Raw genomic sequence first — 27144 nt, 5'->3', positions numbered from 1 at the left:
AGGGAAAGGCTGCCCACTCCAGTATTCTGGCCTGGAGAATTCCACAGACTATATAGTCCATGGGGTTGCAAAGGGTTTTACCCGACTGAGTGACTTTCAGTTGTAGCATTACTGTACCAATAACTAAAATTATACTCTTTTAGAGTAATAAAAATTAATTACAGCAGAACAAACATGAAAATACAAAGATGATTCATCTTTATTGAAAGTATTTCTAGTTGAATTATTTGATTTCTCCATAGTTGCAAAAGCACCTTTTGGGCAGCCATTTCCATGTCACTGGGGCTGAGCAGGCCTGGGTAGGATACACTTAGCGAAGAGACATGACGGACATCAGCAAGCTCAGCACCAGAGCAGTAGATTTTGCCTTTATGGCACTGTTTGTGTACCAGTATTTCTCATATACATCATCCAGGACTGAAAGCACAGCCTCCATGGTTTCCTCACAAGTGGCCTGAATCTGAGTTTCTGGCAGGACAAATCCATAGGTACCATTGTCCCTCAGTTCAAATGTGTATGAAAAGGGGATCCCAATGTCCCGAGCCCAGTCTCTCGAGGATCCTGATGTAGCATCTACAAATAAAACATGGAGGCAGAGTTAGAAGTTACCCTGGGAAAAGATAGATTTCTATAGCCATTTAAGGGACTAAAGGTTTAGCCTAGCAAAATCAACTCTTTCATATTAGGATCTATGGACAGCTGCCTTCTTCCTCTCTGTGGTATTTTCGGCTTCTGTCTCCACTTACCATCCCCACAATACCTGGCATTATGCCTAGCACCTAACAGAGGTTTGGTTAAAATTTCTCAGCTGAATCAAAGACAAGACAATCTCATATTAGACAGTAAGAGTCAACTGACATATCAAGGACAGAAACAAAATGACCTATAGGACAAATATTAGGAGAATATCATCTTGTTGGTTCTTCAGTGCTTGGAGGAGGTGGTAGCTGGGGATTGGGAAAACAATGCACGGTTCTTTCAACTAAATTGTTTTTTTTTTTTTTTTTTAATCTCCAGGCCCCACCTCTTTTGCTTTCTTAGCCTGATGGTCCTCTGGGAACTAAATCAACTGATAAGGGTCATTGGAAATGGTCTTTCCTGTTAACTCCTATACCTTCTCATGGCTAGCTTTTTATAACTGAAGCCAGAGGGAGTACTGATCTGAGCCAGTGTATTAATTTTTACTCTTAGTTAGCTTGCACCTTATCCCTAGAGAGCACAATTCTGGATTTGTACAGACTGCCTTTTATCCTTGATCATTTTGATTAGTACAACTTCCTGTTGATCCATGGAACGCTTTTATCCTGTCCACTCCACCCCACTCCAAAGTCCACTGATTTCTTTTGTGCCTTAGAGACTATTGAAGAAGCAAAAAAAAAAAAAAAAAAAACTTACATAAAATATCTGCACTCGATCCAACTCTATAATTGGTTCCATGCTTTGCTTTCAATGCATTTGCTGCCTTCTGTCCAACTTGGATCTGTAGGTGGGAAATGCAGACAGATATCTGGTGTTAAAAATAAATCTAACAATCCAGAGGGTTTGCTATTTTGTCCAAATCCATCCTCTGAGTTCCAGACCATCTTTCTAACTTCCCACTGAACACCTATACCTGGGTCATCTGCTGATACTTCAGACTCAATATACTCAAATCCAGTTTCATCATCTCCTCCACTAATAAGGCTGTTTTGATTTTCATCATTCTGTCTTATCACGAGCCCCATATGTAAATTCCAACAAGCATCTTTGACTCTTCTCTCAAATAATGACCAAGTTGCACTTCTAACATCATCACTCTATTTCAGTTTTATTAACTCTGAAATGGACTATTGTCATCTTCTAATGAATTTTCCTTCCTCTCACTAATCCTTAATCCCAGCTGATCTCCCTGACTTCAGGGTGAAATTTTGTAAAGCAGGACCATGATCATGATCCTGCTGAAAACCGTCACTGACTCTTGGTTGCCCACTGCATTAGGGTACACTGCTCAGTGTAGTTTTCAGATTCTCTACAATAAGGACCTAACCCCACCTTTCCAGCATCATATTTTCTTGATCCCACCCTAGATTATAGTCAAACTCCAGTTCTCCCACAGTTCCCCAGATGTGCCCCATGTCCCTCAGCCTCTCTGCATTTTCTCAAGATACGCCCTGTACCTGGGATGTCTCATTTCTTATCGCTGTTGAAATTCTGCACCACCTCAAAACCTCAAGTGCCAAGTTCTCTGTAGGTCTTTCTTGAGCATCATGACTAGATTATCTCTCCCCCCCTTTTTTTTTCTTACATAGCCCTTTCTTCATACTCCTCTTATTGCTTCCCTCTTATTTATCTTTAAATGTATTTATCTTTCACAAGCTCATAGATTTTCAGAACAGGAAAAGACACCCTTCTCCGTACCTATCACCATGTCCCCTGACTGCATTGGAAACCCTTCAGAACTAGATGATGTCTAAGGTCTCAGCCTTGCTCTCTGAAGATCCTTCCCTGAGATCAGAAACACTAACTGAAGTCTAACTGTATTGGCTGTGTTTATTGACCATGTAATAAATCTCCTTTCATACCCTACTGACAGTCTAAGTATTCCCCACCCTAGATTCCCTAGTGCTATATTCTAGCCACCTGATGACTTACCCCACTACTTCCCCTTGGGTTCTACACGAGACATCGTGAAAATCCCCTTAGCCACCACCTACCTGGATCCACCATTCCTTCATCCCTTAGGGCAGCCAGACTACATTTTCAGGAGCATCAGTTCCCGTACTTCTTCCCTTGACCAGTGACAGATCTTGTTTTAGATTCTGCTTTTGTTTTTTTCCTGCTCCTGTACTGTCCCACTGAATCCTAATGTGTGACCGTGTGGTGTTCGGGTAAAGTGGATTTAGGCACAGTGACATTCAAAATGAAAAGCACAAGAGGTAATAAGTGGTGGTAGGGTTCCATGCAGCAATGGTAGGACTTAGAACTTAAAATTGAACATATTTGCAAGCTTTTTGCCTCCTCTCCTCTCACTACTGAGTTTTACATTCTCTCTCTCTTCCTGAAAGATTCTACATATGCCCTAGTTCCTGGTTCCTAGTTCCTGTTTCTGTCTCCAGAACAGATTTGATGGGTAGGAAGGGTTAAATAATTGCAAGGAATAAATCTGGTTTTAATCACTTACCCTGGAAAGAAGTTGTTGTTTTTGTTGTTCAATCACTAAATCATGTGTGACTCTTTGTGACCCACCAGGCTCCTCTGTCCATGGGATTTCCCAGGCAAGAATAACTGGAGTGGATTGCCATTTCCTTCTCCAGGGGATCTTCCTGACCCAGGAATTGGACACTTGTCTCCTTCATTGGGCAGGCAGGTTCTTTACCCCTGAGCCACCAGAGAAGCCTCTGGAAAGGGGTACAAGAGCTGTCTGCAGAAAGAAGAGGAAAATATAAGAAGGAGAAGAGAGTCAGGGAGGCAATTTTTGGGGAGAAAAATTCCATTAAGGAAATCAGAAAGAAGAGTAGAGAGAAAGGAAGAACTCAGGGTAGTTGCCGTGAGTGAGTGAAATAAAAACACGCACCCTGGAGAAAGAGTTGCTAAAATTTAGCAGCTCACTCCTTTTTGTAGTTCTTTGGGAGTCTTTGGTAGAGATATGAATTGCTTTTAATTATTCTTAATTCCCATGTGTATCTGTGTTTCTCTGAAAGAAACTCTGCTAACTTGTCCATGTGGGGTCTTAACCGTTATTTGGTTTGCATGAAGGAGCTCCAGGCTACATTTTCTATTCAGATGGGTTCTTGCACTCATTTTTTATTTCTTGAAACTCACTCCAGACCAAGATTCTTTCTCCTCATGGCCAAACTTAATTTTATATAGTTCTGTCTCCTTAAATCCTGCCTATTGGGTGGGAAAGAGTCTTTTCCAGTTTCCTTTTCTTCATTGACAAAAGAACTTGTGATTTTTTAAATGATTACACCAGGAATTACAATGGATAAATAGATAGGAATAGGAAATATAACATTTATGAGAAGCACACAGCTGTGATACTTAGCTTATGAGTTTGGTCCTTTCTGAAAAGATGAAATGATTTCCCTAAATGTCCCTATCTCTAGCGGTCGACCTCCTGATTATTCTTCTGCCTCCTTTCAACACTATACTGCAAGGCCATAGAGAGCCAATTCCTCTGCTGTCCTTCTTCTCAGCCTAAAGTTTCCTTCTAGTCAAAATACTAAAAAATCTCTTTGCTAGTAGTGTGTAATTTACATTGTTAAAGACCTCATGCATGCTTAATAACTTCTTTCCTGGGCCCAGAAAGTTTCCTATAGGCATATATTCACAGGCAAGCACTCAACAAGATTGATTAAGGCCCTGGCATCTGTGTGGGAGGATAGAGCTTGGAATGGGATACAGGGGTTGATATGGAAAGAGTTCAAATGGAAAGAATGTCAGCATTTGAAACATTAGACTTCTTATAGCTATTCTAATTTCCAGAGAAGTTTCAAATGAGGCTATATATAGTTCTATTTCCCCTACTTAGTGATTGCCAAGTTGTCTATCATGCAGTATAATATTTATCGTGATTTATACAAATTTTTCATTTTGTAAATACATAGAGATTAATTACTAGTCTCTGGTGGTTGTAAATATACCAGAAATGGAACACTCCTGGAACAGTTGGTGTGATTCTGTCTTTGTGTGCTCTCTCAAAGCTTACCACTGAGAACCTAAAAACACTGCTAACTAGCTTCAATGAGCTTGACACATGGTGGCAACATTTTCAGTCTTTTTATGGAGAAGTCTTAGTGATGAATGTTATGCTAACTTTTCAACACCTGATACTGTAAGAGACACACAAGTGAAGCAATCTTTGTCAATTCAATTTTCCAGTCTCTACATAGAGTATTAAGGATTGCCAGTAATTCTCATCTTAGAGTTCCACCTTCCATTAGTGGTGAAGTCAGTACCCACACTGTGGTCAGAGGGTTCTAAGGAGACAGCCCTCAGTAGCCCAAGACCCTGTGAACTTTGAATGCAAACCTTGCAACATGGAGATGTAGTATCTGTTTTCCTGGACCAAAAAAGGGAATGAAATTACCTAGAAAAATACTGGGATATATGACCCTCTTTTTTTTTAATTTGCTCGTAGAAGACCTGTCCCATCAAAGATCTATAATGGCCTATCTGTGGTGGTTCATTCGTATTTGTCATAGAATCCTTTAAGAAGAAATCAAATACCCACGGCGAGATGGTTGGATCGAATCATTGACTCAATGGACATGAGTTTGAGCAAACTCTGGGAGACAGTGAAGGACAGGGAAGCCTGGCGTCTCCATGTTTCTGACAAAGAGTCAGAAACCACTGAGCGACTAAACAACAACAACAGCAAATATCACAGGAACTGGGAGATAAGGAGGGGTCTGGGCTTCTTGACTGAAATCCCTGTTTCACTGCCTTACTGAAGAAATAGAATTTCTGGGGCACAGAAATAAGGAGAATATATAGAATACGGTGGCCCAGGCATCAAAGTCAATGACAGCTTCCAGAAGTTGCAAACCCTTCTTAAGTGGAGAGGCAGTGTCTGGTGGCCTGATGAATGTAACGCTTAGAATCTGAAGACATGAGCTCCGACCCAGACTCCACCATTTACCATCTACAGGGATTTTAGAAATACTACTAACTCAAGGTCTTAACTTTTGCATCTCCAAAGTGAGCTTACTATATTGTCATGAGGATCAGATAAGGGCCATAAAATCTCCTTGTTATTTTTAAAGTTCTAGGTAAATGTTATTTCTACCTCATACAAAATAATCAGGTAGTACCAATGCCCAAAAACAATTGTGGAAAGACACTGGGGTACTGTTGGATATTTCTGACTACTTGAGGAGGTATTCCCCTCAGCAAAGATCTACAGTGGGTTTTTATTAGTGCCCAGACATGTGTTTTATAAGTGATGTTACAGGGGGAGACAGACAAGAGGAATGACAGTCAGTGGGCCACCAGCCTTCTAAGATCTTAAGAACAGAGCGAGCCAGGCCCCCATCCAGCCCAGCATTTGTTGATAATGAGAAGCTTGTTTAAAAAATATTTTTTAAGGGTATACAGAAAATAACAAGTGTTGGTGAGAATGTGGTGAAATTGGAACTCTTATTCACTATTGGAGGGAATGGAAAATGCTGTACTTGCTCTGGAAATGATGGTTCCTCAAAAAGTTGAAGCTAGAATTACAACACGATTCAGCAGTTCTACTCCTGGATGTGCCATATGCTCAGTCGTGTCTGACTCTTTGCGACCCCATGGATTGTAGCTTGCCAGGCTCCTCTGTCCATGGAGTTTTCCAGGCAAGAATACGAGAGCAGGTTGCCATTTTCTCCTCCAGGGGATCTTCCTGATCCAGGGATCGAAACTGCATCTCCTGTGTCTCCTGCATTGCAGGCAGATTCTGAATTGAAAGCAGGATCTCAAGGAGATATTTGTACTCTTGTGTTCATAGCTGCATTATTTGCAATAGGTAACAGATGGAAACAATTCAATCGCCCATTGATTGATGAATGGGTAAAGAAAATGTGGTACATACATACAATGGAATATTAGTCAGCCTTGAAAAAAGAACTTCTGACACATGGTACAACATGTATGAAGCGTGAAGATATTATGCTAAGTGAAATAATCCAGTCACCAAAAGGACAGATGCTGTAAGATTCCACTTATATGAGCTACCTAGAGTAGTCAAACTCAGGAGGCAGAGAGTAGAATGCTGGTTGTCAGAGACAAGGTGGATCCAGAGTTGTTGTTTGACAGGTAGAGATATTTGATGATGCAAGGCGAAAGTTTTGAAGATTGGTTGCACCAAATGTGAATATATGTAACTACTGACCTGTCCACCTAAAAATGGTTAAGGTAGTAAATTTTACGTTGTATCGATTCTACCACAATTAAAAATTGAAAAAATAAATTTTAGGAAAAGATAACAAATAGTACAGCAATTCTAAATTGACCTTTTCTTTGACTTATGTCTATTGTTCTCAGGTTCACAAAAGGGCGAGAGAGCCCAGTACTTTCCAGCAATTCTGCGCACCAGGGCTTGGGTAAACAGAGCTTCAGAAAAGGACCTCAGATAAGACAAAGCAGAATTTCCCTGCCCCGGCTTGAATTCCACTGGCACTTCCCCTTACAAATATTCCTAGGCAAAAACTAGAGGCAGAATTCAGGAAGAAATAAAGCATTGTGTTGAGCAGAGAAGAGAGCAGATATTATTTAGCCATGTTATTTTAGATATGCCATATTCCACTAACAGCTGGCAAGTTCTTTAAAGCACGGTTCAGAAGCTATAATTGCTGAACTGAGCTTCAAGAGAATTTCCAGAAATGAAAGCACATTCCTACAGATTATTAACATAATCATCTCATTTATATTATACACGAATACCTAAGATGTCTCCCAACTTGACACTTTTCGAAACAGGTAGTTAATTAACGTGGGTAAAGCAGCATTTAACCTGAAGTCTTCCCAGCAGGCGTCTGGCAAGGTGAGAAAAGCGGGAGAAAGAAAATAAGGAAAAGCAGAGGGGACAAAAGCAGGGCTGGAGCCAAAATCCTACTAAAGGAAACGAGGGGGAAAGGAAGGCAGAGGATTCTCAGGGCTCCGGCACCGTGTATGGGCTTACCAGTTCTTCATGGTTATTTGATTTATTTGTGGTGTAGCCATAAGGCACGAGAATGAGCTGCCCATACGAGTGCATAGTCAGGAAGCAGGCAATGTTCTCCTTCTTGCTCTCGATAAAGCTGGAAACAGCTTTCGTCTCTGGTTCAGACATGGGCCCCGTTCCACAAAACGTTAAACTTTCACAGTTGTGAGATGCACCGATACCTGAAATATACAGGAAACCCCAAGGAAGGCATCATGGTCTCCGTTTAGCGCTGACCTGCGTGGAGGTTGAGATCGACGGCGGGCGACGGCGGGCGGCGGCGGGGGGAGGAGGGGCGGGGGTTGCGAGGAATCACTCTTACTCAGGGCATCTGTGGGTGGAATCAAGGCTTGCCTTTGCTTGTCTAAGTTTGTCCTGGTTAAATAAGTCATTTAAGGAGGAGCACAGAAAGGCAGGAGGGCTGATGTTCAGATTTAGAAGCAAACTCCCTGCTTATGTGGCTGGGGAAGGAAGATGCAAAAAGGAAAAGCATTTTCAGCAGTCTTTCACTTAAATTTTTGGTGAACCCTGAAACAAATGCTTGGGAACCAGTTCTTGGGTTCCAGGGTCAGCCTCTGTCATAGTCTTATTGTCCTAGGTGTCTCTCTTGCTGTTTCACTGGCATGAGTCTCTCTAGAGCTATTTTGCAAGGATAGAAAAGCAGTTATTTTCAGTCAGTTGTCCTCACCAGTAATAATAAGGACCATAAACAGAGCACCTTTTCCATGCTGGGCACTGTGCTCAGCCCCTCCTGTAAGACATCTGAGAAATGGGATCAGTTCAGTTCAGTTCAGTCGCTCAGTCGTGTCCGACTCTGCGACCCCATGAATCGCAGCACGCCAGGCCTCCCTGTCCATCACCATCTCCTGGAGTTCACTCAGACTTGCGTCCATCAAGTCCGTGATACCATCTAGCCATCTCATCCTCTGTCGTCCCCTTCTCCTCCTGCCCCCAATCCCTCCCAGCATCAGAGTCTTTTCCAATGAGTCAACTCTTTGCATGAGGTGGCCAAAGTACTGGAGTTTCAGCTTTAGCATCATTCCTTCCAAAGAAATCCCAGGGCTGATCTCCTTCAGAATGGACTGGTTGGATCTCCTTGCAGTCCAAGGGACTCTCAAGAGTCTTCTCCAACACCACACTTCAAAAGCATCAATTCTTCAGTGCTCAGCCTTCTTCACAGTCCAACTCTCACATCCATACATGACTACTGGAAAAACCATAGCGTTGACTAGACGGACCTTAGTCGGCAAAGTAATGTCTCTGCTTTACAATATGCTATGTAGGTTGGTCATAACTTTTCTTCCAAGGAGTAAGCGTCTTTTCATTTCATGGCTGCAGTCACCATCTGCAGTGATTTTGGAGCCCCCCAAAATAAAGTCTGACACTGTTTCCACTGTTTCCCCATCTATTTGCCATGAAGTGATGGGACCGGATGCCATGATCTTCGTTTTCTGAATGTCGAGCTTTAAGCCATCCTTTTCACTCTCCACTTTCACTTTCATCAAGAGGCTTTTTAGTTCCTCTTCACTTTCTGCCATAACGGTGATGTCATCTGCATATCTGAGGTTATTGATATTGAGAAATGGGATATTTCCTGCCATATCAGTAAACAAGGATATCATAGTCATCACCAATTGCAGCCCTCCAATGTGAGCTGAGCCCTAAGGGAACTCGGGAAGGAGAAGAATACTTGCCATCTAGCAGCCATCAAAATGCAGCCACTCTCTGCAGTGAGCCCCAAGGAAGTTCAGGAGGTGAAAAACAGACAATACTGGCCCCAGAGAGCTGAGGTGCATATCAAAGGAATGGTTTCAGTCCAGACTCTTGCATCTTCCCATACACAGAAAGGGTTAAATTCCTTATCTCGGTATATCTGGTTTTCTCTCATTAATAATGATATTTTGACCTTCAGACCACCTGCTCTTTATTGTGAAACTCTACATAAACCTGACTTTCTCCTCACCTGCTCAGAGTAGTTCTCTCAAGGTCACTTCATACACTGTCTCCCAAGCTTGAAGTCCTAAAAATTCTCACCGAATAAAACATAATTCTCAACTTTTAGGTTGTGAATATTTTTCAGGTTGATACATCTTATTGAATCCCCATGACAACCTCCTGATAAGATGGTATTATGTTGAGCCACATTTTTAAAAAAGAGAAAACTAAAGCTGAGAGAGCAATTTTTCCAAGATCACACACACAGCCACTGAATCTGAACCTTTGTCATCTGGTTTTTAACCAGACTGCTCTTATCCGTCTTTGTTTCTATTTGCTTCCAATCTATTGAGTCTGTTCAGATTCAGAAACATGAAAATGCCTTGATGAGAAGAAAATGTTTGTCTTGTTCTGCCCTCATGCTGTAAAAAATATCTGCAAGGACAATTCTCTGACTTTTCTTTATAACAGTTCATAAAGAGGTCCTTGATGAAAGTGAAAAAGGAAAGTGAAGAAGCTGGCTTAAAACTCAACATTCAAAAAACCAAGATCATGGCATCCGGCCCCATCACTTCATGGCAAATAGATGGGGAAACAATGGGAACAGGGACAGACTATTTTCTTGGGCTTCAAAATCACTGTGGATGCTGACTGCAGCCAAGAAATTAAAAGATACTTGCTCCTGGGAAGAAAAGGTATAACAAACCTAGACAGTGTATTAAAAAGCAGAGACATCACTTTGTCAACAAAGGTCCATATAGTCAAAGCTGTGGTTTTTCCAATAGTCATGTACAGATGTGAGAGTTGGACAATAAAGAAGGCTGAGCACCAAAGAACTGATGCATTCAAATTGTGGTGCTGGAGAAGACTCTTGAGAGTTCCTTGGACAGCAAGGAGATCAAACCAGTCAATTCTAAAGGAAACAAATCCTGAATTTTCATTGGAAGGACTGATGCTGAAGCTGAAGCTCAATACTTTGGCCACCTCATGTGAAGACCTGACTCATTGGAAAAGACTCTGATGCTAGGAAAAACTGAGGGCAGGAGGGGAAGGGTGCAACAGAGGATGAGATGGTTGGATGGCATCATTGACTCAATGGACATGTGTTTGAACAAACTCTGGGAGATAGTGAAGGTCATGGAAGCCTGGCATGCTGCAGTCCACGGGGTCACAAAGAGTCAGACATGATTTAGTGACTGAACAATATATTTTAAAACAAAGTGATGCGTTTCAAACATATTCACACTGATCAAAGTAATCATTGCCCTTTTTTAGGCAATCTCACTTGAAATGAGTCCTGCAAATGAGTGTTGCTGTTCTTACTGCATAGATAATATCATCTCTTTAGACAGAGTAACACTGATCAGGAAGTCCAGAAAGCTATACAAAATTAGATGTTTATTTCAAAAGTTGCATATATAAATAGTACTAACTCCAGTAATGCACCTTTTTCCTGGCTTCTCTGCTCCATTTTTTTGTTTTTTTCTTTTTTGTTATTCATCTACTTACTAATGATGTACTCAGTAAGCATGTACTTACTACACCAGGATGCATCAAAGTTTCTATTGAGATCTGTTCCAAAACACGTGCCATTATTATGGGATGAACGGGATTTCCTCCAAAGCCGATCCTGTAACAGGGAAACAAACAGGGATGTTGTCATTCTAAGGTCTCATAAATCATAGTGTTAGTGATGATGGGTGGTCCTTGAACACGAAAAATAGTTCCTAGGATTGTTTGGAAGAACCTGCCTCAATATTATGAAGCTAGTGAATTTAATTTTTAGTCCCCCAGATGGGATAGTAACCCCCAATAACAGGAACATCTGTACAACCCTAAGTGCACATGTGTGTAAACCATCACTTTGCAGGGGTAATTTGGCCTCTCCCTCATGGGCAGATTAATAGTGCCTGGTGGATGTGATCTGCTTAATCAGGAAAAGCTTCAGAGAGTCATTTTGTTTAAGGTCCAAGTGATAAAGAATGAAAGAGAAATGGCTTGGCAGATGGAAAAAGGCTCTTCCAGGTGCATCAGAGATGGCCTGTGCACATTTCTAGAAGCAGACAACTGATGAGTAGAGATAGGGATAAAGACATGTTTCACCAGATAAGCCAGGAGGGAAGGGCTTGATTCATACTGGGCCAGAGAGGCCGTTACAGAGAAAGGGGTCCCTTGAAAGTCTGGGGGAGCCGGAAGAAGTGGGAGGAATGAATACTCCCTAGAAACAGGGGCTCTGACTTCTGGAGCGGTATGCTTTAGAAACATTTTAAAAGAGAAAGTTGTCTATTAAATAAAAATCTTGGATTTCCCTGGTGGTGTAGTGAATATGAATCCACTTGTCGATGCAGGGTTCAATCCCTGGTCAGGAAGACCCCCACGTGCCACAGAGCAACTAAGCCTGCGTTCCACAGCTACTGAGCCTGTGCACCCTCGAGTCTGTGCTCAGCAACAGAAGAAGCCACCACAATGAGAAGTCCACACACAGCAACGAAAAGTACCCCAAGCTTACTGCAAATAGAGAAAGCCTGCACAAAGCAACGAAGACCCAACGCAGCCAAAAAAAAAAAAAAAAAAAGATAATTTTATGAGATGTTCCCTTGCCCCCAACTCCATATGCATGACCACCACGGAAAAATAAAGGTTGGGTTAGAATTTGTAGATTATTTGTGCCACTCATGTTTCAAGAACTGATTTAAGGATACATGGTAGTGTAGGAATTTTATACCAACATAATCCTTATCAGGTGACAGGCAATCCACAAATGTCAAAGAGATGGAGTTGAAGAAACATTAAGTCTGGCTGAAAAACTGGGAATATGTCAAAAAACAAACAAACAAAAATGTTCAAAAAAGGCCTTCAGCCTCCTCAATCCTAAACTTAACTTAGATTGTTGACTTAAAAATGTGGATTTTAATCCCAAATGAGGTTTCTTCCTTTAAATGACCACAAAACATTTTTACAGTTGCAGTGACTGAAGTCAGAAAATGAACCCGAATCAAGATCTAGTTCATGAACCCATCCCAGGACCAAACTCAATGTACTCACAGTCGTCCAAGTGTAGATATAACCATCTATGTTAAGAACCGGAAGTACATAGAAGTCCAGGTTTTTAAGGAGCCTTCTTATCCTTGAGTTGTCTTTATAGTTCTGTAGAATCTGGACATTTAATAGAAAAATGTTTGGAATGATCCTGGGAAGAGATCTTTTCTCTCAATTTTCTGACAATTTCAGCTTAATTGTGAGTGTGGCCTTTGACCATCGATCCGCCTCAATTGTCCTGTTCAATGCTGTGGTCTTTCTGAAACCTCTGCATGCATCAGAATCACCTGGAGTCTGGCTTGTTAACATACTGCCCACCTGGCTATACACCCCCCATCTCCACCCCTAGCCCCAATTCACTAGGTATGAGGTAGTGAGGTGGAAACCCAGAATTTGCATTTTAACAAGTTCCCAGTTATGTTGATGCTATGGGTCTAGGAACTACACTTTGAGAACTACTCCTTGTGGATGTCATCCTGTTTGGGCTTCTGAAAAGGCTTGACACAAAAGTATCTTATATTAATTATAAAGTCTTATTCCCTAAGGAGGGGTATAGGTAATATGTGAGAATTCATGGTGCAAGGTATTGATAGTTTCTATGTGTTAATCTCTTAATCCACACAACAGGCACCGAAGTAGTCATTTCATGCACTTTTTGCAGGTGGAAAACTAGGGGTCCTGGTGTTAGAAATTGTGCACCAGATTATCAGAAAGAGATGGCTCTGGGATTCAAACTCATCTCTGACTCCCAAGATGTATTTTCTTCTCCATTTAGATTTGTTTACCTTCCAAGAAAAATGATTTGGGGTGCACTATAAAGACAAGAGAACATCTAACTCAGTTTTCAGTGAACCTACTTATGAATTCCATTCACTTTGAGGTGAAGGAGCAGCTCAGTGGAGAGCTGCCTTGCCAACATGTGAAAAGAAACGTGCTCTCCAAATAGCCGAGACATGACAGGTGTTTTGTAGGGTCGTTAACCACCTGGTGTCTCAGACAGTAAAGAATTCGCCTGCCATGTGGGAGATGTGGGAGACCTGGGTTCAGTCCCTAGGTCGGGAAGATCCCCTAGAGGAGTGCATAGCAACCCACTCCAGTATTCTTGCCTGGAGAATCCCCATGGACAGAGGAGCCTTGCAGGCTATAGTCCATGGGGTTGCAAAGAGTCAGACACAACTGAGCGCCTAAGCACAGCTAGCCATTGTGAGAAAGTTAAAAACACTTACTTCTTTCACAAACCACTGGCAGAAAGCAGGGGCAATCCATTCCCTGGCATGAATTCCACAGTCCATCCAGATAATCTTCTTGGGGTTATTGGATGGTTGGCTGATCTGGAGGGGACATTTGTGTTCCATTATCAAACAATTGCTTATGATTGCAAGCCACTGTGACAAATTATTAGATTTTTTCCCCCCCTAGGGGCACCTGTCTCCCTCCATTCTGTGGTTTCAAGGATGAGGCAAGGCTGCTGGCAAAGACACCCACCAATATGACCCTCCTATGGTTACACTTGCTTTCTTATTGTTCTTAGGACAACTTACTGACTCCCCTGTGTCTCCCACACAAAGCCTGGTCTTCCCTGGTCTTACCTTTTACCTTAAATTATTCCCCAACTTTAAATAAAGGCAAAAACTTCCAAGCCACAAACAGTGATGCTAAATCTCTATAAATCTTAGAAAACCTTCCCACATAGAGTTCACTCAGAGTCAAAAAGTACACAAGTAGTAACATTCAAGAATCAAAAGAAGTAAAATTGAATCCCAGTCTACATTTAAGGGCTTCCCCAATAGCTCAGCAGTAAAAAATCCCGCACCCCTCCCCCCCCCCCCCCCCCCCCCCCCGCCACCCCGCCACCAATGCAGGAGACATAAGAAATGCCGGGTCAATCTCTGGGTTGGGAAGATACCCTGGAGAAGAAAATGGCAGCCCGCTCCAGTATTTCTGCCTAGAAAATCACATGGACAGAGGAGCCTGGCAGGCTACAGTTCACAGAGCTGTAAAGAGTCAGACACAACTAAAGTGACTTCACATGCACACAAGCACTACATTTAAACTTCTTGAAAACTGTGAAAGGATCCAAATACACAATGTCCTGCAATACTTATTAAATTCATTAATTTCCTCTTTCTTTAGAGACTCCTCCAGTCCCAGCTGACCCAGTCTTCTTTCTCCTCTTCCCACTTGTCATTCTTGTCTATCAGGTCAGCCTCACTGAAACAACAGAGATCCCCTCCTCTTTCGGGGCAATTGTGGATTAACCTAGCAATTACAGATTCTCTTTGGTGGAGAAGCTGTGAACATGTCCATGTTTGTAACAGTCACATCTGGTTCTGTTCTGTAAATGTCCTGGACTCTTGTTCATTGAAAGCTCTTGGGAGTTGGACTGATGAAGGTTCTCCCTCTGTATCTATGAGAAAGTTACAAATTTTGAAATATATGGCTTGAACTCATCATATTCAAGGAATTTTTCCTTTTAGCCTCACCCATTTTCAAAGCTCCTAATCTACCTTTTACTTTAAATTCTGTCTTATAATTCCCTCTTTTATGAATATATATATGACCATAAGTTTTTCTTTATTATCTCCTTATTACATGCCAATTCTCTTTTTTAAAAGATGTCCTGGGCAAAGGATGTTTAGATGTCTTCTTGGCTAGCTCAGCTCAGCTTGACAGCCTATAGAAAGTCACATAGGTAGGTGGCCCATGTTTAACATGGCAGTCAACTCCTGGGTAAATTCTGTTTTGAAGTCAATAGACTTTTTTGTAACTGTGAGTAACTAAAATTTGAGGATGTGCTTCGCAAAATAACATGTCTATAGTACATAGTAAGAGGACAGCAAACAAATAATGCTAGTTTTTAATGCCAAACTGCTTTGGTGGTGGTTCTTGAAGAGCAGTCCTGGGCAAGTAATATCAGCACCAGCTGAGAACTTGTTAGAAATGCACTGTGGTCCTGAAACTTGTGCGTGTGTGTGCTTAGTTGCACAATCATGGCCAACTCTTTGTGACCTCATGGACTGTAGCCTACCAGGTTCCTCTGTCCATGAGGATTCTCCAGGCAAGAATACTGGAATGGGTTGCTATGCCTTCTCCAGGGGATCTTCCCAACTCAGGGATTGAACCCAGGTCTCCAACATTGCAGGTGGATTCTTTACCATCTGAGCAGGGAAGCCCTCTGAAACTTGAGTGAGCATCAAAATGACCTGGGGGAGGGCTTTTTAAAGCAGAGATTGCTGAGCCCAACCCCAGAGTTTCTGATTCAGTAGATCGGCAGTTAGGCCCAAGCATGTGCATTTCTAACAAGTTCCCAGGTAATGTTGATGCTGCTGGTCCAGGGCCACCCTTTGAAAACCCACTGATTAGGTGCAGCAGTTGTCAACCCTGCCTGTACCTTAGGATCATCTAGGGAGCTTTCAAGGGGTGCCTGGGACCCATCCTGGAGCAATTAGCTCAGAATCTCTGTGAATGGGACCCAGGCATCAGTATTCAGCAATCAGGATTGAAAAATCACTGGTCCAAACCTGTGAGTCTATGGAAAAGTGGTTAATCAGTCTCAAACACTTTTCATTATGTCATATGCAGAAGGGGCAGAGAACTTTGGGAATGGCTTATTCCTCTGGCTATGCTATGGTCTGACTTTGTGACTTTGCACAAGTCACTTTACTTCTCTGGGTCTTTGTTCCCTTAGAAAATGAGGGAACCAAACATAAAGGTTGCCCATAATATTCAAATATTTTAATGGAAAATAATATGTTAAAGAAAGCTGAGCACTGAAGAATTGATGTTTTTGAACTGTAGTGTTGGAGAAGACTCTTGAGAGTCCCTTGGACTGCAAGGAGATCCAACCAGTCCATTCTGAAGATCAGCCCTGGGATTACTTTGGAGGGAATGATGCTGAAGCTGAAACTCCAGTACTTTGGCCACCTCATGCGAAGAGTTGACTCATTGGAAAAGACTCTGATACTGGGAGGGATTGGGGGCAGGAGGAGAAGGGGACAACCCAGGATGAGATGGCTGGATGGCATCACTGACTTGATGGACATGAATCTGAGTGAACTCCAGGAGTTGGTGATGGACAGGGAGGCCTGGCATGACAGGGAGGCATGACATCCATGACATCCATCCAGGCAAAGAGTCAGATACGACTGAGCGACTGAACTGAACTGAATGTGTTAAAAAAAACAATTTTGTAAAAATTCAAAAGCGTGAAAAGTGAACTGGGGATTTCACCCTTATGCAGACCATCCTTCCTGCCCCTACCCCACCAACTGTGGGCGCTCTGGAGGCATCCAGGCCTTCACAGAACACAGTCTGGAAACCTCTCAGCCAGAACGTCTTAAGTCCTTTTCAACCACCATCCGCAATTCTAATTTCCTCAGTTTTAGCAGGGACAAGTGAGGCCCAGCAGGAAGAAAACTAAGGAGTAAGTTCTTACTTCTGGGCCTTAGGTAGGACAGTGGTAAAGAATCCTAGTGCCAATGAAGGAGTCTGAAGAAACGCAGGTTCGATTGCTAGGTCAGGAGCATTCCCTAGAAAAGGAAATGGCAACCCACTCCAGTATTCTTGCCTGAAATCCCATGGACGGAGGACCCCAATGGGCTACAGTCTATGAGGCTGCAAAGAGTTGGACATGACTGAGCGACTGAGCAGGCAGGCCTGAGGCGTCACCCAACCATTCCAAGTTCCCTTTACTTCCGAATATGATTCCACCCAGATGATTAATATGTAAGCATTTACAAGTTGTTAAGTTTAAAAGTCCAGTTTAGGGTGGAAAAGTCAGCATCTCTGGGTCCTGTCTCTTTAACCTTGTCCATGCTTCTGACTAGCCCCTGAATAGTAAGCAAATATCCTTGGATAAGGCTGTAACTCAGCCTTCTCACTCACCTTCAAATAATACATGGGCCGGCTCTCATAAGTCATTCCTAGGAAATGCTGCGTCACCACTTCCGTGTACTTCTCCCTTATCTCACTCATCCACTGGTAGATCTGAAACAGCCAGGGAGGACTGAGGTTATCAATTAGAAGATCCTTTGCTTGCCTCTAATTAAGATAATTGTTTCTTTCATCAAGATACTGAACTCTCAACTCTTGGCTGTTTATTAGCACACAAATGAAAGACTAAACCAATGGATTATAACTGTCCCTTCTCCCATATTCTTTAAAGATCTACTCTACCACCCAGGCTAGGACACCCTGTTGAACTTCACAAATAAATGATTAAGAATGATCAAGTTCAACAATGCAGAATAACACTTCCGAAACATTGTCCAATCACACAATTTTCAAATAGCCACCAGACTTCTGGACTTTGCTGTGGCACTCAATCATGCCAGAAATTTCAGGATAAGCTTATTTTGTGGGATCTTCTTTGAATCCCCAAAATATCCTTTGTTAATGTCCATGGATCCAAAATTGGAGAAGAGTCTGGTTATGCCCCTTCACAGAACAGTGAAATTTCTAAATCAAGACCAAGTTAATAACTTTAAGGAGAGAATGAAATAAAGTCCTTTAAGGGTCCTTTAAGGGAGAATGAAATAAGCAATGAACCTAATAAGACATATTAGGACAGTCCTCAGCATATGATACCCTCCACATTCAATTTCTGTATAGCAGAATTATCTGAATGATAAGAATTATGGTAAATGATAATAATTAATTTGGCATAACAAATTCTATTTAAGTTTCTGTGTCTTAACTGATTTTGTCTCAATTTTGTCTCAATTCTGAGACAAATTTCTGTGTCTCAATTGACTTTCATCTTAGCATGGAATATCTATGGATAAAATGCATTATTATAACAGTAATAATAAGTGAGGGAAGAGATGAACAACTCATCACATGGGTACTATGTGCTTTTCTGTGATGAGACTGGATCAGATGCAGTGCCCTGAGTCCTGGGAGAGATATAAATAGCATATAACAGTTGCAGCTATCATTTTATTTATTGCTTCATCAGTAAAAGTGTAGCCTATTTCATTTACTCTCACAGCCAAACAACTGCAGGAGAAGTACTGCTATTCCTTTTTCATGTATAAGGAAACTGAGGAAAAAAGAGATTAAATGTGTTGGACAAGGTCACAGAGTAAGCAGCCAAGCCATGCATATCTCATCTCTGATACTAGCACATACACTTCTCATGGATCTTACTGGATCTTGTTTTTAAAAAAAAAAATCTAAGGGACTTTAGTATTTTGGGGTGAATGTTACAGAAGAAAGTGTAAATTCTTTCTTGTACTCTTTGAAAACAACCTGGAAAATATTAATATATTCCCCAAGACTGAGGAAATAAGTGGCAAAGCCTGGCTGGAGGGAAATTTGGGCATTTATATAAAATATGTAAATGATTGTTTAGCCCAGTAATTCTATTTTAGAAATTTATACTTCAAAAGAAGTGTTACATAATATCACATACACACACCACATATATGCATATATACTTTTTACTGTATCCAGTTTCAGAAACCACTAAACATATCTTCATATCAATACAAATATTTCTTTTGAGAGCTGTTGCCTGTGTTTCTTGTATCCTACCAGAAATACCACCCTTTCAGCTAAACAGGATTCAATCAGAAGGCTTCTCTACCGTGTTTTGCATCCATATACACACTGATCCTGCCCTACTTAAAGCAGTTAAAAGACTTGATGAACAAGAGTAACATTTAATTTTGATCCATGTTTACACTAGAAAAACTGATTGGGCATTCTTTTCCTTTTTTTTTTCTTTTGGTTGTTGATTTGCCTTTTTATTTCTATCACTAGATTTGTATCTGTAATGGTGACGGTCACAGGATGATGTTCGTGAATCCCTTGACCTCAGTGCACAGACAAATCTCAGCTTCTCATTCTGAGGCCCTCTGGTCTGTAGATATTAACAGTGAACTATCCCTTGCCCACCGTAAAGCAGTTGTAACCACCACCAACCCCCCGCCCATGTGTCCGTGCTTACCTCCCCCATGGGGTGGTATCTGTTATAAGGATATGTCTCCAGGATCCTCCATGGACTCACTACTTTACCCACAACTTCTTGTCTCTGTTGTGTGAGGGATCTGCAAAGACAAAGAGCAGCCGTGAAGCCAGATATCATGAGGGTTGGAAGGTTGATGATAAAAGTAGGGAAAACCAACATGCACAGCACCTTGAGGACAGAAGTTAGTCCTCAAGTCTCGTCTCTGCAGCTTACAAACTGTGAGACTGTGGGTACCACTGAGCCCCTCTGAGCTGCCGTTTCTTCATCTGCAGTTGGGGACTTTGCAGGGAGGCTGGGATAATTCAGCAAGATGTTGTAGATAAGAATACTTTTTAAATTTGTAAAAGAAAGAATAAGATTTATTGAACTAAATTGAACTAAAACTTACTGTGAGACATTCATTAGATTAACCACTTTAAATCCCTCACTTTTCTGGAAAACTCTAAGATGAGGTATTCTTTTTCTTTTTTTTGCCACACCCTGAGGCATATGGAACCTTTGTTCCCAGACCAGGGATCAAACCCATGTTTCCTGAACTGGAAGGTGAAGTCTTAGCCACTGGACCACTGGTTAAGTCCTAAGATAAGGTATTCTCTTTAAAAAAAATAAGTTTATTTATTTAGTTTTGGCTGCACTGGGTCTTTATGTTGCTACAAGTGGGCTTTCTCTAGTTGCTGTGAGCAGGGGCTACATTCTAGCTGCAGTGCTGGTGTTTCTCATTGCAGCGGCTTCTCTTGTTGCAGCTCCCAGGTTCTAAAGCATAGGCTCAATAGTTGTGGCACACGGGCTTCGTTGCTCCACAGCACACAGAATCTTCCCAGACCAGGGATCAAAATGCATCTCTTGCATTTGCAGGTAGATTCTTTATCACTGAGCCACCAGGGAAGCCCCAAAGTATTCTTATTACCCTCATTTCAGAAATGAAGAAATTGAGTCACAGGGAAAGTGTTATTAGGACTTAAACTCCAAAAGCCTGAGTGAAAAGCCTGAAGTATTAACCACAATACTGTATACAGTTGTAAGAATCTTAATGTAGTGGTTTATATTTTTTAAAAACAAGCTTTGTTTTTTAGAGGAGTTTTAGGTTCACAGCAAAACTGGATGAAAAATACTGAGAGTTCCTATACACTTACTGTTTCCTGCCCCCTCCGACACACACAACCTCCCCCATTACCAACATCCCACATCAGAGCAGTCTATTTATTATAATAAACCTATATAGACACATCATTATTTCCCAAAGTCCATAGGTTACATGAGGGTTCACTCTTGCTATTGTACATTCTATGGATTTGGACAAATGTATAATGACGTGTATCCACCATTATATTAATAGTATCATACAGAAGAGCTTCACTGCCCTAGAAATCTTCTCTGATCTGCCTATGCATCTTTCCCTCCCACCTAACCCCTGGCAACCACTGATCTTTTCGGTTTTAGTTTTGCCTTTTATAGAATGTCATGTCGTTGGAATCATGCAGCATGTGGCCTTTTCAGATTGGTTTCCTTCACTTAGTAATATGTATTTAACTTTCTTCTATGTCTTTTTAGGGCTTGATAGTTCATTTCTTTTTGTGCATGCTAAGTCGCTTCAGTCGTGTCCAACTCGGAGCAACCCTATGGACTGTAGCCTCCAGGCTCCTCTGTCCATGGGGATTCTCTAGGCAAGAATACTGGAGTGGGTTGCTGTGCCCTCCTCCGTGGGATTGTCCCAACCCAGGATGGAACCCAGGTCTCCTATGTCTCCTGCCTTGGCAGGCAGGTTTTTAGTGCTGTCTGACATTCTACTGTCTATATTACCACAGTTTATTTGTCCATTCACCCACTGAAGGATATCTTGGTGGCTTCCAAGTTTTGGAAGTTATGAGTAAAGCTGCCATATACAGCTGTGTGCAGTGTTTTGTGGACGTAAGTTTTCAATTCATTTGGATCATACCATGGAGCATGTTTGCTAGATCACATGGCAAGAGTGTGTTTAATTTTGTAACAAACTACCAAATGGTCTTCCGGAGTGACTGAAGTGACTGTGCCATTTCGCGTCTCTCCAGCAATGTTTCCTATGTTTATTTGCCACCTGTGTATCTTCTTTGGTGAGGTGTGTCCATTCAGGTCCTTTGTCCATTTTTAAAATCAGGTTGTCTCTTTGTTATTGTTAACAAAGAGTTCTTTGTGTGTTTTAGATACCTGTGCTTTATCAGATATGTCTTTTGCAAATATCTTCTCTCACTTTCTGCCTTGTCTTCTCCTTCTCTTGACATTATCTTTTGAAGAAGTTTTTAATTTTAATAAAGTATCAGTTCAGTTCAGTTGCTCAGTTGCGTCCGACTCTTTGCGACCCCATGAATCGCAGCACACGAGGCCTCCCTGTCCATCACCAGCTCCTGGAGTTCACTCAGACTCACATCCATTGAGTCCGTGATGCCATCCAGCCATCTCATCCTGTTGTGCCCTTCTCCTCCTGCCCTCAATCCCTACCAGCATTAGAGTCTTTTCCAATGAGTCAACTCTTCGCATGAGGTGGCCAAAGTACTGGAGTTTCAGCTTTAGCATCATTCCTTCCAAAGAAATCCCAGGACTGATCTCCTTCAGAATGGACTGGTTGGATCTCCTTGCAGTCCAAGGGACTCTCAAGAGTCTTCTCCAACACCACAGTTCAAAAGCATCAATTCTTCGGGTTATCAATTATTTACATCATGGTTCATGTCTTTGGTGATGTATTTAAAAAATCATCACTATTCCCAAATTTATCTAGGCTTTCTCCTACATTATCTTCTAGGAGTTTTATGGTTTTATATTTTATATTTTTAGGTCTATAATCCATTTTGAGTTAATTTTTATAAAGAATGTAGGTCTGTGTCTAGATTCACTTTGTGTGTGTGTGTATGTCCAATTGTTCCAGCACCATTTATTGGATTTTTTCAAATTTTTTTCCCTGCATCTACTGACACGGTCATGTGATTTTTTAATTTTTAGCCTACTGATATAATGGATTACATTATTTGGTAATCAAATGTTAAACTAGCCTTGCATATCTGGGATAAATTCAATCAGTGGGCTGGTGTATAATTCATTTCATACATTTTTGGATTTAATTTGCTAGTGTTTTGTGGTGGATTTTTACATCTATGTTCATGAGAGATATTGATCTATAGTGTTTTTTCCCTCATGATGTCTTTGACTGGTTTTGATATTTGGTTGGCCTCAAAGAATGAACTAAAAAGTATTCCCTCTGCTTATATTTTTTAGATGAAATTGTAGAGATATAACCTTTTCCTTAAATATTTCATAGAATTCACCAGTGAACCCATCTGGGCTTGGTGCTTTCTGTTTGGTAAGGTTATTAATTATTGATTCAATTTCTATAATATATATTCTTTGTTGCTTAGTTGCTAAGTCATGTCTGACTCTTTTGTGATCCTATGGACTGTTTAGCCCACCAGGTTCCTCTGTCCTTGGGATTTCCCAGGCAAGAATAATGGAGTGGATTGGGTTGCCATTTCCTTCTCCAGTGGATCTTCCCAACTCAGGGATAGAACCCAGGTCTCCTGCATTGGCAGGTGGATTCTTTACCACTGAGCCACCTGGGAAGCCCATAATAGATATAGGCCTATGTAATAGATGCCATGTATGGCTTATATTTTAACAAACAGTCTGATAAAAGTATTCAATGCCTCTCCTTTGTGCCAGATATTGTGCCAGAACAATAATGCATACTATATGATTTATTCTCACTACAACTCTGTGAAATGTCATCATCCATGTTTTACAAATAACGAAATTTGGCCAAGTGAAATCAGGTAACTTGCAGACAGTCACAGAGTTAGTAAGTCATAGAGCTAATTCTCTGTCTCCAAACCACACAAATGTTTGAGGAATGTTTTGGTTCCCTAACTAAAAGTCTTTACCTAAGTTAAAAGTAGGGTTATATTTTCATTATGAAAGCATAGTAATTGATCATTCATTTACCCAATAACTATATTTGGAGTGATTTCTTTCTATGTTAAAAGCACTAGGAAGTGAGTTTTTGGTGATACTAGGGTATGAACTTTTGGATAGAGAGAGAGAAATGTGTCAGTGATCTAATTAGCTAATGTTTCAATGATTTTATCTATTTTCTCATGTTTTTTTTCTCTGAACATTCTGGCATTATATTTAGTCTCATTTTATAATCTGTAAAATGGGAATAATACCTTTCCAAGGGATTCCTATGAGGATTAAATTAGTTAGTCCATGTTTTAAAATAAACTAATCTCTGGAACTTAGTTAATGCTTAATGTATGTTAAAACACAGTAGCAATTCAAAACAATGCTAAGTAAAAACCCTATTTTGCTACAATAACATTGAAAATAATAATTATATGGAGAATGATTTAGCCATCTAACTGATATTATCTTTAAACAATATCAAACTACAAAATATTTTGATAGAATAATTAAAACTCAAGTTCCATTCACAGCTATATAACTCCAATGTAGAAATGACTACATTTAATTTTTTAATCTGTTCAATTAACACCATGTACCATAATAATCACCCACTGTAGTAGAAATCAATTTCTCTACACAATTTCATGCTTTTAATTGTTAATCATATTAATAATAATAATCTGAACTTAGCAGAAGCTCTTTATCTTCAAAACTGTAAATGTTTTATTGTTAAAAGAGTAGTACTTCATTTAGCTTGTCCAAGAAAAGCTCACAAGATATGATTGTCTAGATAATTAGTTAAAACAATGAAGTGAATTTTGAAAGGAGATTACAAGAAACAACTGCTATTAAAATTGTAAGTGTTGTACAGCAATACACTTTTTCACTCAAGGATGCATTTCTAATGCTTATCATTTATTCGATTTTTTAAGAAAACCAGAGTGCTTCAGAATGAACAATTTCAGTTTAAAAATACTATAAGTGTAATATGTTGAGGCTGATTATTTACAAAACGTATTAACATTTTATAGAGAAAACACATGCATCCCTTGGTGTGTTTAAAATTTAAAAAAATTCAACTTACCCATAAATTTTTAGAAGCTCATTTGATCTGCTATTATCAAATAATCATCTAGTATATATATGTTATATTAACATTTGTTAACCCTTATTGGGCACTATATTCTAGGCACCAGTCTAAACATTTACATAATTATCTTATCTAATTCATTCAACAACCCAATAGGTAGGCACCCTTGGGACTCTATGCAAAAGTGATAACATAGTAATAGTAATAGAATACAGATTTCTTCCTTATAGAGCTTAAAATCTACTTAAGGAAGTGAGATATAAATACATGAAAAGCAAAATAACTTAGCTATTAAAAAATATAAAGTGAAGTATGATAAGCTAGAGCCTAACTACCAATTAAATAGTGCACTAAGCGTATTGAGGACAGGAGAGGGAGAATTCCAAACTAAAGAGTAGCTGGTAATAATAACAACCAATATTTTACAAGCAATTATGCATGTCAGCACTGTTCTAACTCTATATATAATTCTAACAACAATCCTTAAGGTAAATACTAGTATCCTAGGTTGTTGGATTTTTTTTTTCTCCTCTGAAGATTTTGTTACAGAGGCTAAATTAGACATTTGCGTGCATGCTAAATCGCTTGTCATGTCCAACTCTTTGCTACCCCATGGGCTGCCAGCCTCCTCTGTCCATAGGATTCTCCAGGCAAGAATACTGGAGGGGGTTGCCATGCCCTCTTCCCAGGATCTTCCTGACTTTGGGATCCAACCCACAAATCTCACATCTACCTGCATTGGCAGGAGGGTTCTTCACCACTAGCGCCACCTGGGAAGTCAAATTATACATTTATTATACTCTAGAAAATATGCATAAAAATGTTTATTAGCCTATTTTTTTTAAAATTATCGATCTCTAATTTGGACTACAAAGAAAGCTAAATAAGTATTAGTACTGTAAGTGCATTGGGACCTAGTTTCAGCGCTTTTGCAGAATGGGGAGAGGAGAGGAAATGAAGCTAATAAGAGTCCTTTCAGCCCTTCATTCTCACTGCTCACAATGACTGTCCAAATGGGAAAGCGGATCACTGCAGATGCTTTCTGGGACCAGGGATGGTGGTTGTTCAAGGCAACACAGTTCTTTCCATCACACAGTTCAGCAAAGGTCTGTTTCGATCACAGTCATCTACTTGGTGACATAGGAAAGTGAATACACTAAAAAGCAGTCCTGGCAGCTGGTGAATTCCTGTTTCAACTGAGCTGGTATTCCCAGGCAATTTTACAATATGAGAGGGAATAAATGAAAGGTCACTGGACACTATCAAGCACCAACCTTCAAATATGCCCCAGTTAAATGTCTGGAAAATGTGTGAGTATGATGCCTCCAGCATTGAATGACTGGGTGCATACAATATGCAAAAAAAGTAAACCATATGAGATTTGAATGAAAACCCCTAATATTAGAAGTGCTAATCATTTTACATGAAATTAAACACAATACTTATATCTCAAAACCCCAAATGTTACTTAGTTCAAACAACATATAAACCATATACTTAGAAAAGGCAGCTTCCTGTTTCCAGGCAATTTCTTGGGTGATGCATAATACATGTAGAGAGGGAAGGAACAAGCTGGCTAATCCCCTGAATTATCACCAGTCTCATCTCACGATCAAATGAAAAGATTATTGTACGTTGTGTATTCTTTTTTAATAGGAATTCATAAAATGTTTAACAGAGAAAATGATCTCTTGGGGTACATTATTAATAAATACTGCAGATCAAAGATTGTCTGATGAAATTTTTTTTGGAATGTTGAAAGAGGCAAAAAATCCTAATGTATATTGAGGCAAATTTTGTATTTAAATACTTAGGAAACAGTTACATGAATATTTCATGACAGTAATGTATTTTCAATTTTTTTCCTTTCTTACAAAATTAACATTTGCTTATAAGTGGAAAATTTAGGAAGTAGAAAGAAAAGAAAAATAGAAAAGAGAAGGAAGGAATAATCCTCCCATCGTCTTGAGTTAACCACTGCAGATATTCTGACATATTTCCCTTCAGGCTTTTATCAGTGCATATTTTTTTATAAACACAGTGCAAATTGTATCTATATATAATTTTGTATTTGCTTCTTTCTATTATATATTCTACCAGAGACATTTTCTCAAACTAATAGAAACTCATTATAAATATTTTTACTGACTGCATAGTATTTGACAGTAATTTCTGGAGCTTCCCAGGTGGTGTTAGTGGTAAAGAACTGCCTGCCAATGCAGGACATATAAGAGATAGGGGTTCAGTCCCCAGGTTGGGAAGACCCCTTGGAGGAGGGCATGGAAACCCACTCCAGTATTCTTGCCTGGAAAATTCCATGGACAGAGGAGCCTGGTGGGCTACAGTCCAAAGGCTCACAAAGAGTTGGACATGACCGAGCATGCAGAAGCATCCATCCTTGATTCATAGTGCTAGATTCAAATGATTCTACATATTGGGAGTATGTAATATATATAATAGACCACCTCCCGAAATAATCAAGGGAAAGATTACAAAGCTTGTCATCCTTGTTAATTGTAGATTTTC

At 40.3% G+C, this 27144-nt stretch overlaps 1 protein-coding gene across 1 annotated transcript in view; it reads right to left on the bottom strand.

The window, feature by feature from the left end:
• Positions 1 to 310: 310 nt before the first annotated feature.
• The window catches only part of CPO (carboxypeptidase O), a 32527-nt gene continuing 5693 nt past the window's right edge, over positions 311 to 27144 (bottom strand). The window contains exons 2-9 of the mRNA XM_052653324.1: positions 19581 to 19680; positions 17516 to 17617; positions 13858 to 13962; positions 12638 to 12748; positions 11132 to 11222; positions 7637 to 7839; positions 1396 to 1480; positions 311 to 573 (exon numbers count right to left, since the gene is read on the bottom strand). Of these exons, the coding sequence (XP_052509284.1) occupies positions 311 to 573; positions 1396 to 1480; positions 7637 to 7839; positions 11132 to 11222; positions 12638 to 12748; positions 13858 to 13962; positions 17516 to 17617; positions 19581 to 19680 (1060 nt within the window). The remainder of the gene's footprint in view (positions 574 to 1395; positions 1481 to 7636; positions 7840 to 11131; positions 11223 to 12637; positions 12749 to 13857; positions 13963 to 17515; positions 17618 to 19580; positions 19681 to 27144) is intronic.

The sequence above is a fragment of the Budorcas taxicolor genome, chromosome 2 (assembly GCF_023091745.1).
Source record: "Budorcas taxicolor isolate Tak-1 chromosome 2, Takin1.1, whole genome shotgun sequence".
NCBI classification, from domain to species: domain Eukaryota; kingdom Metazoa; phylum Chordata; class Mammalia; order Artiodactyla; family Bovidae; genus Budorcas; species Budorcas taxicolor.
The sequence above is the reverse complement of the archived record's forward strand: the minus strand, read 5'-3'. Positions and strand labels throughout refer to the sequence as shown.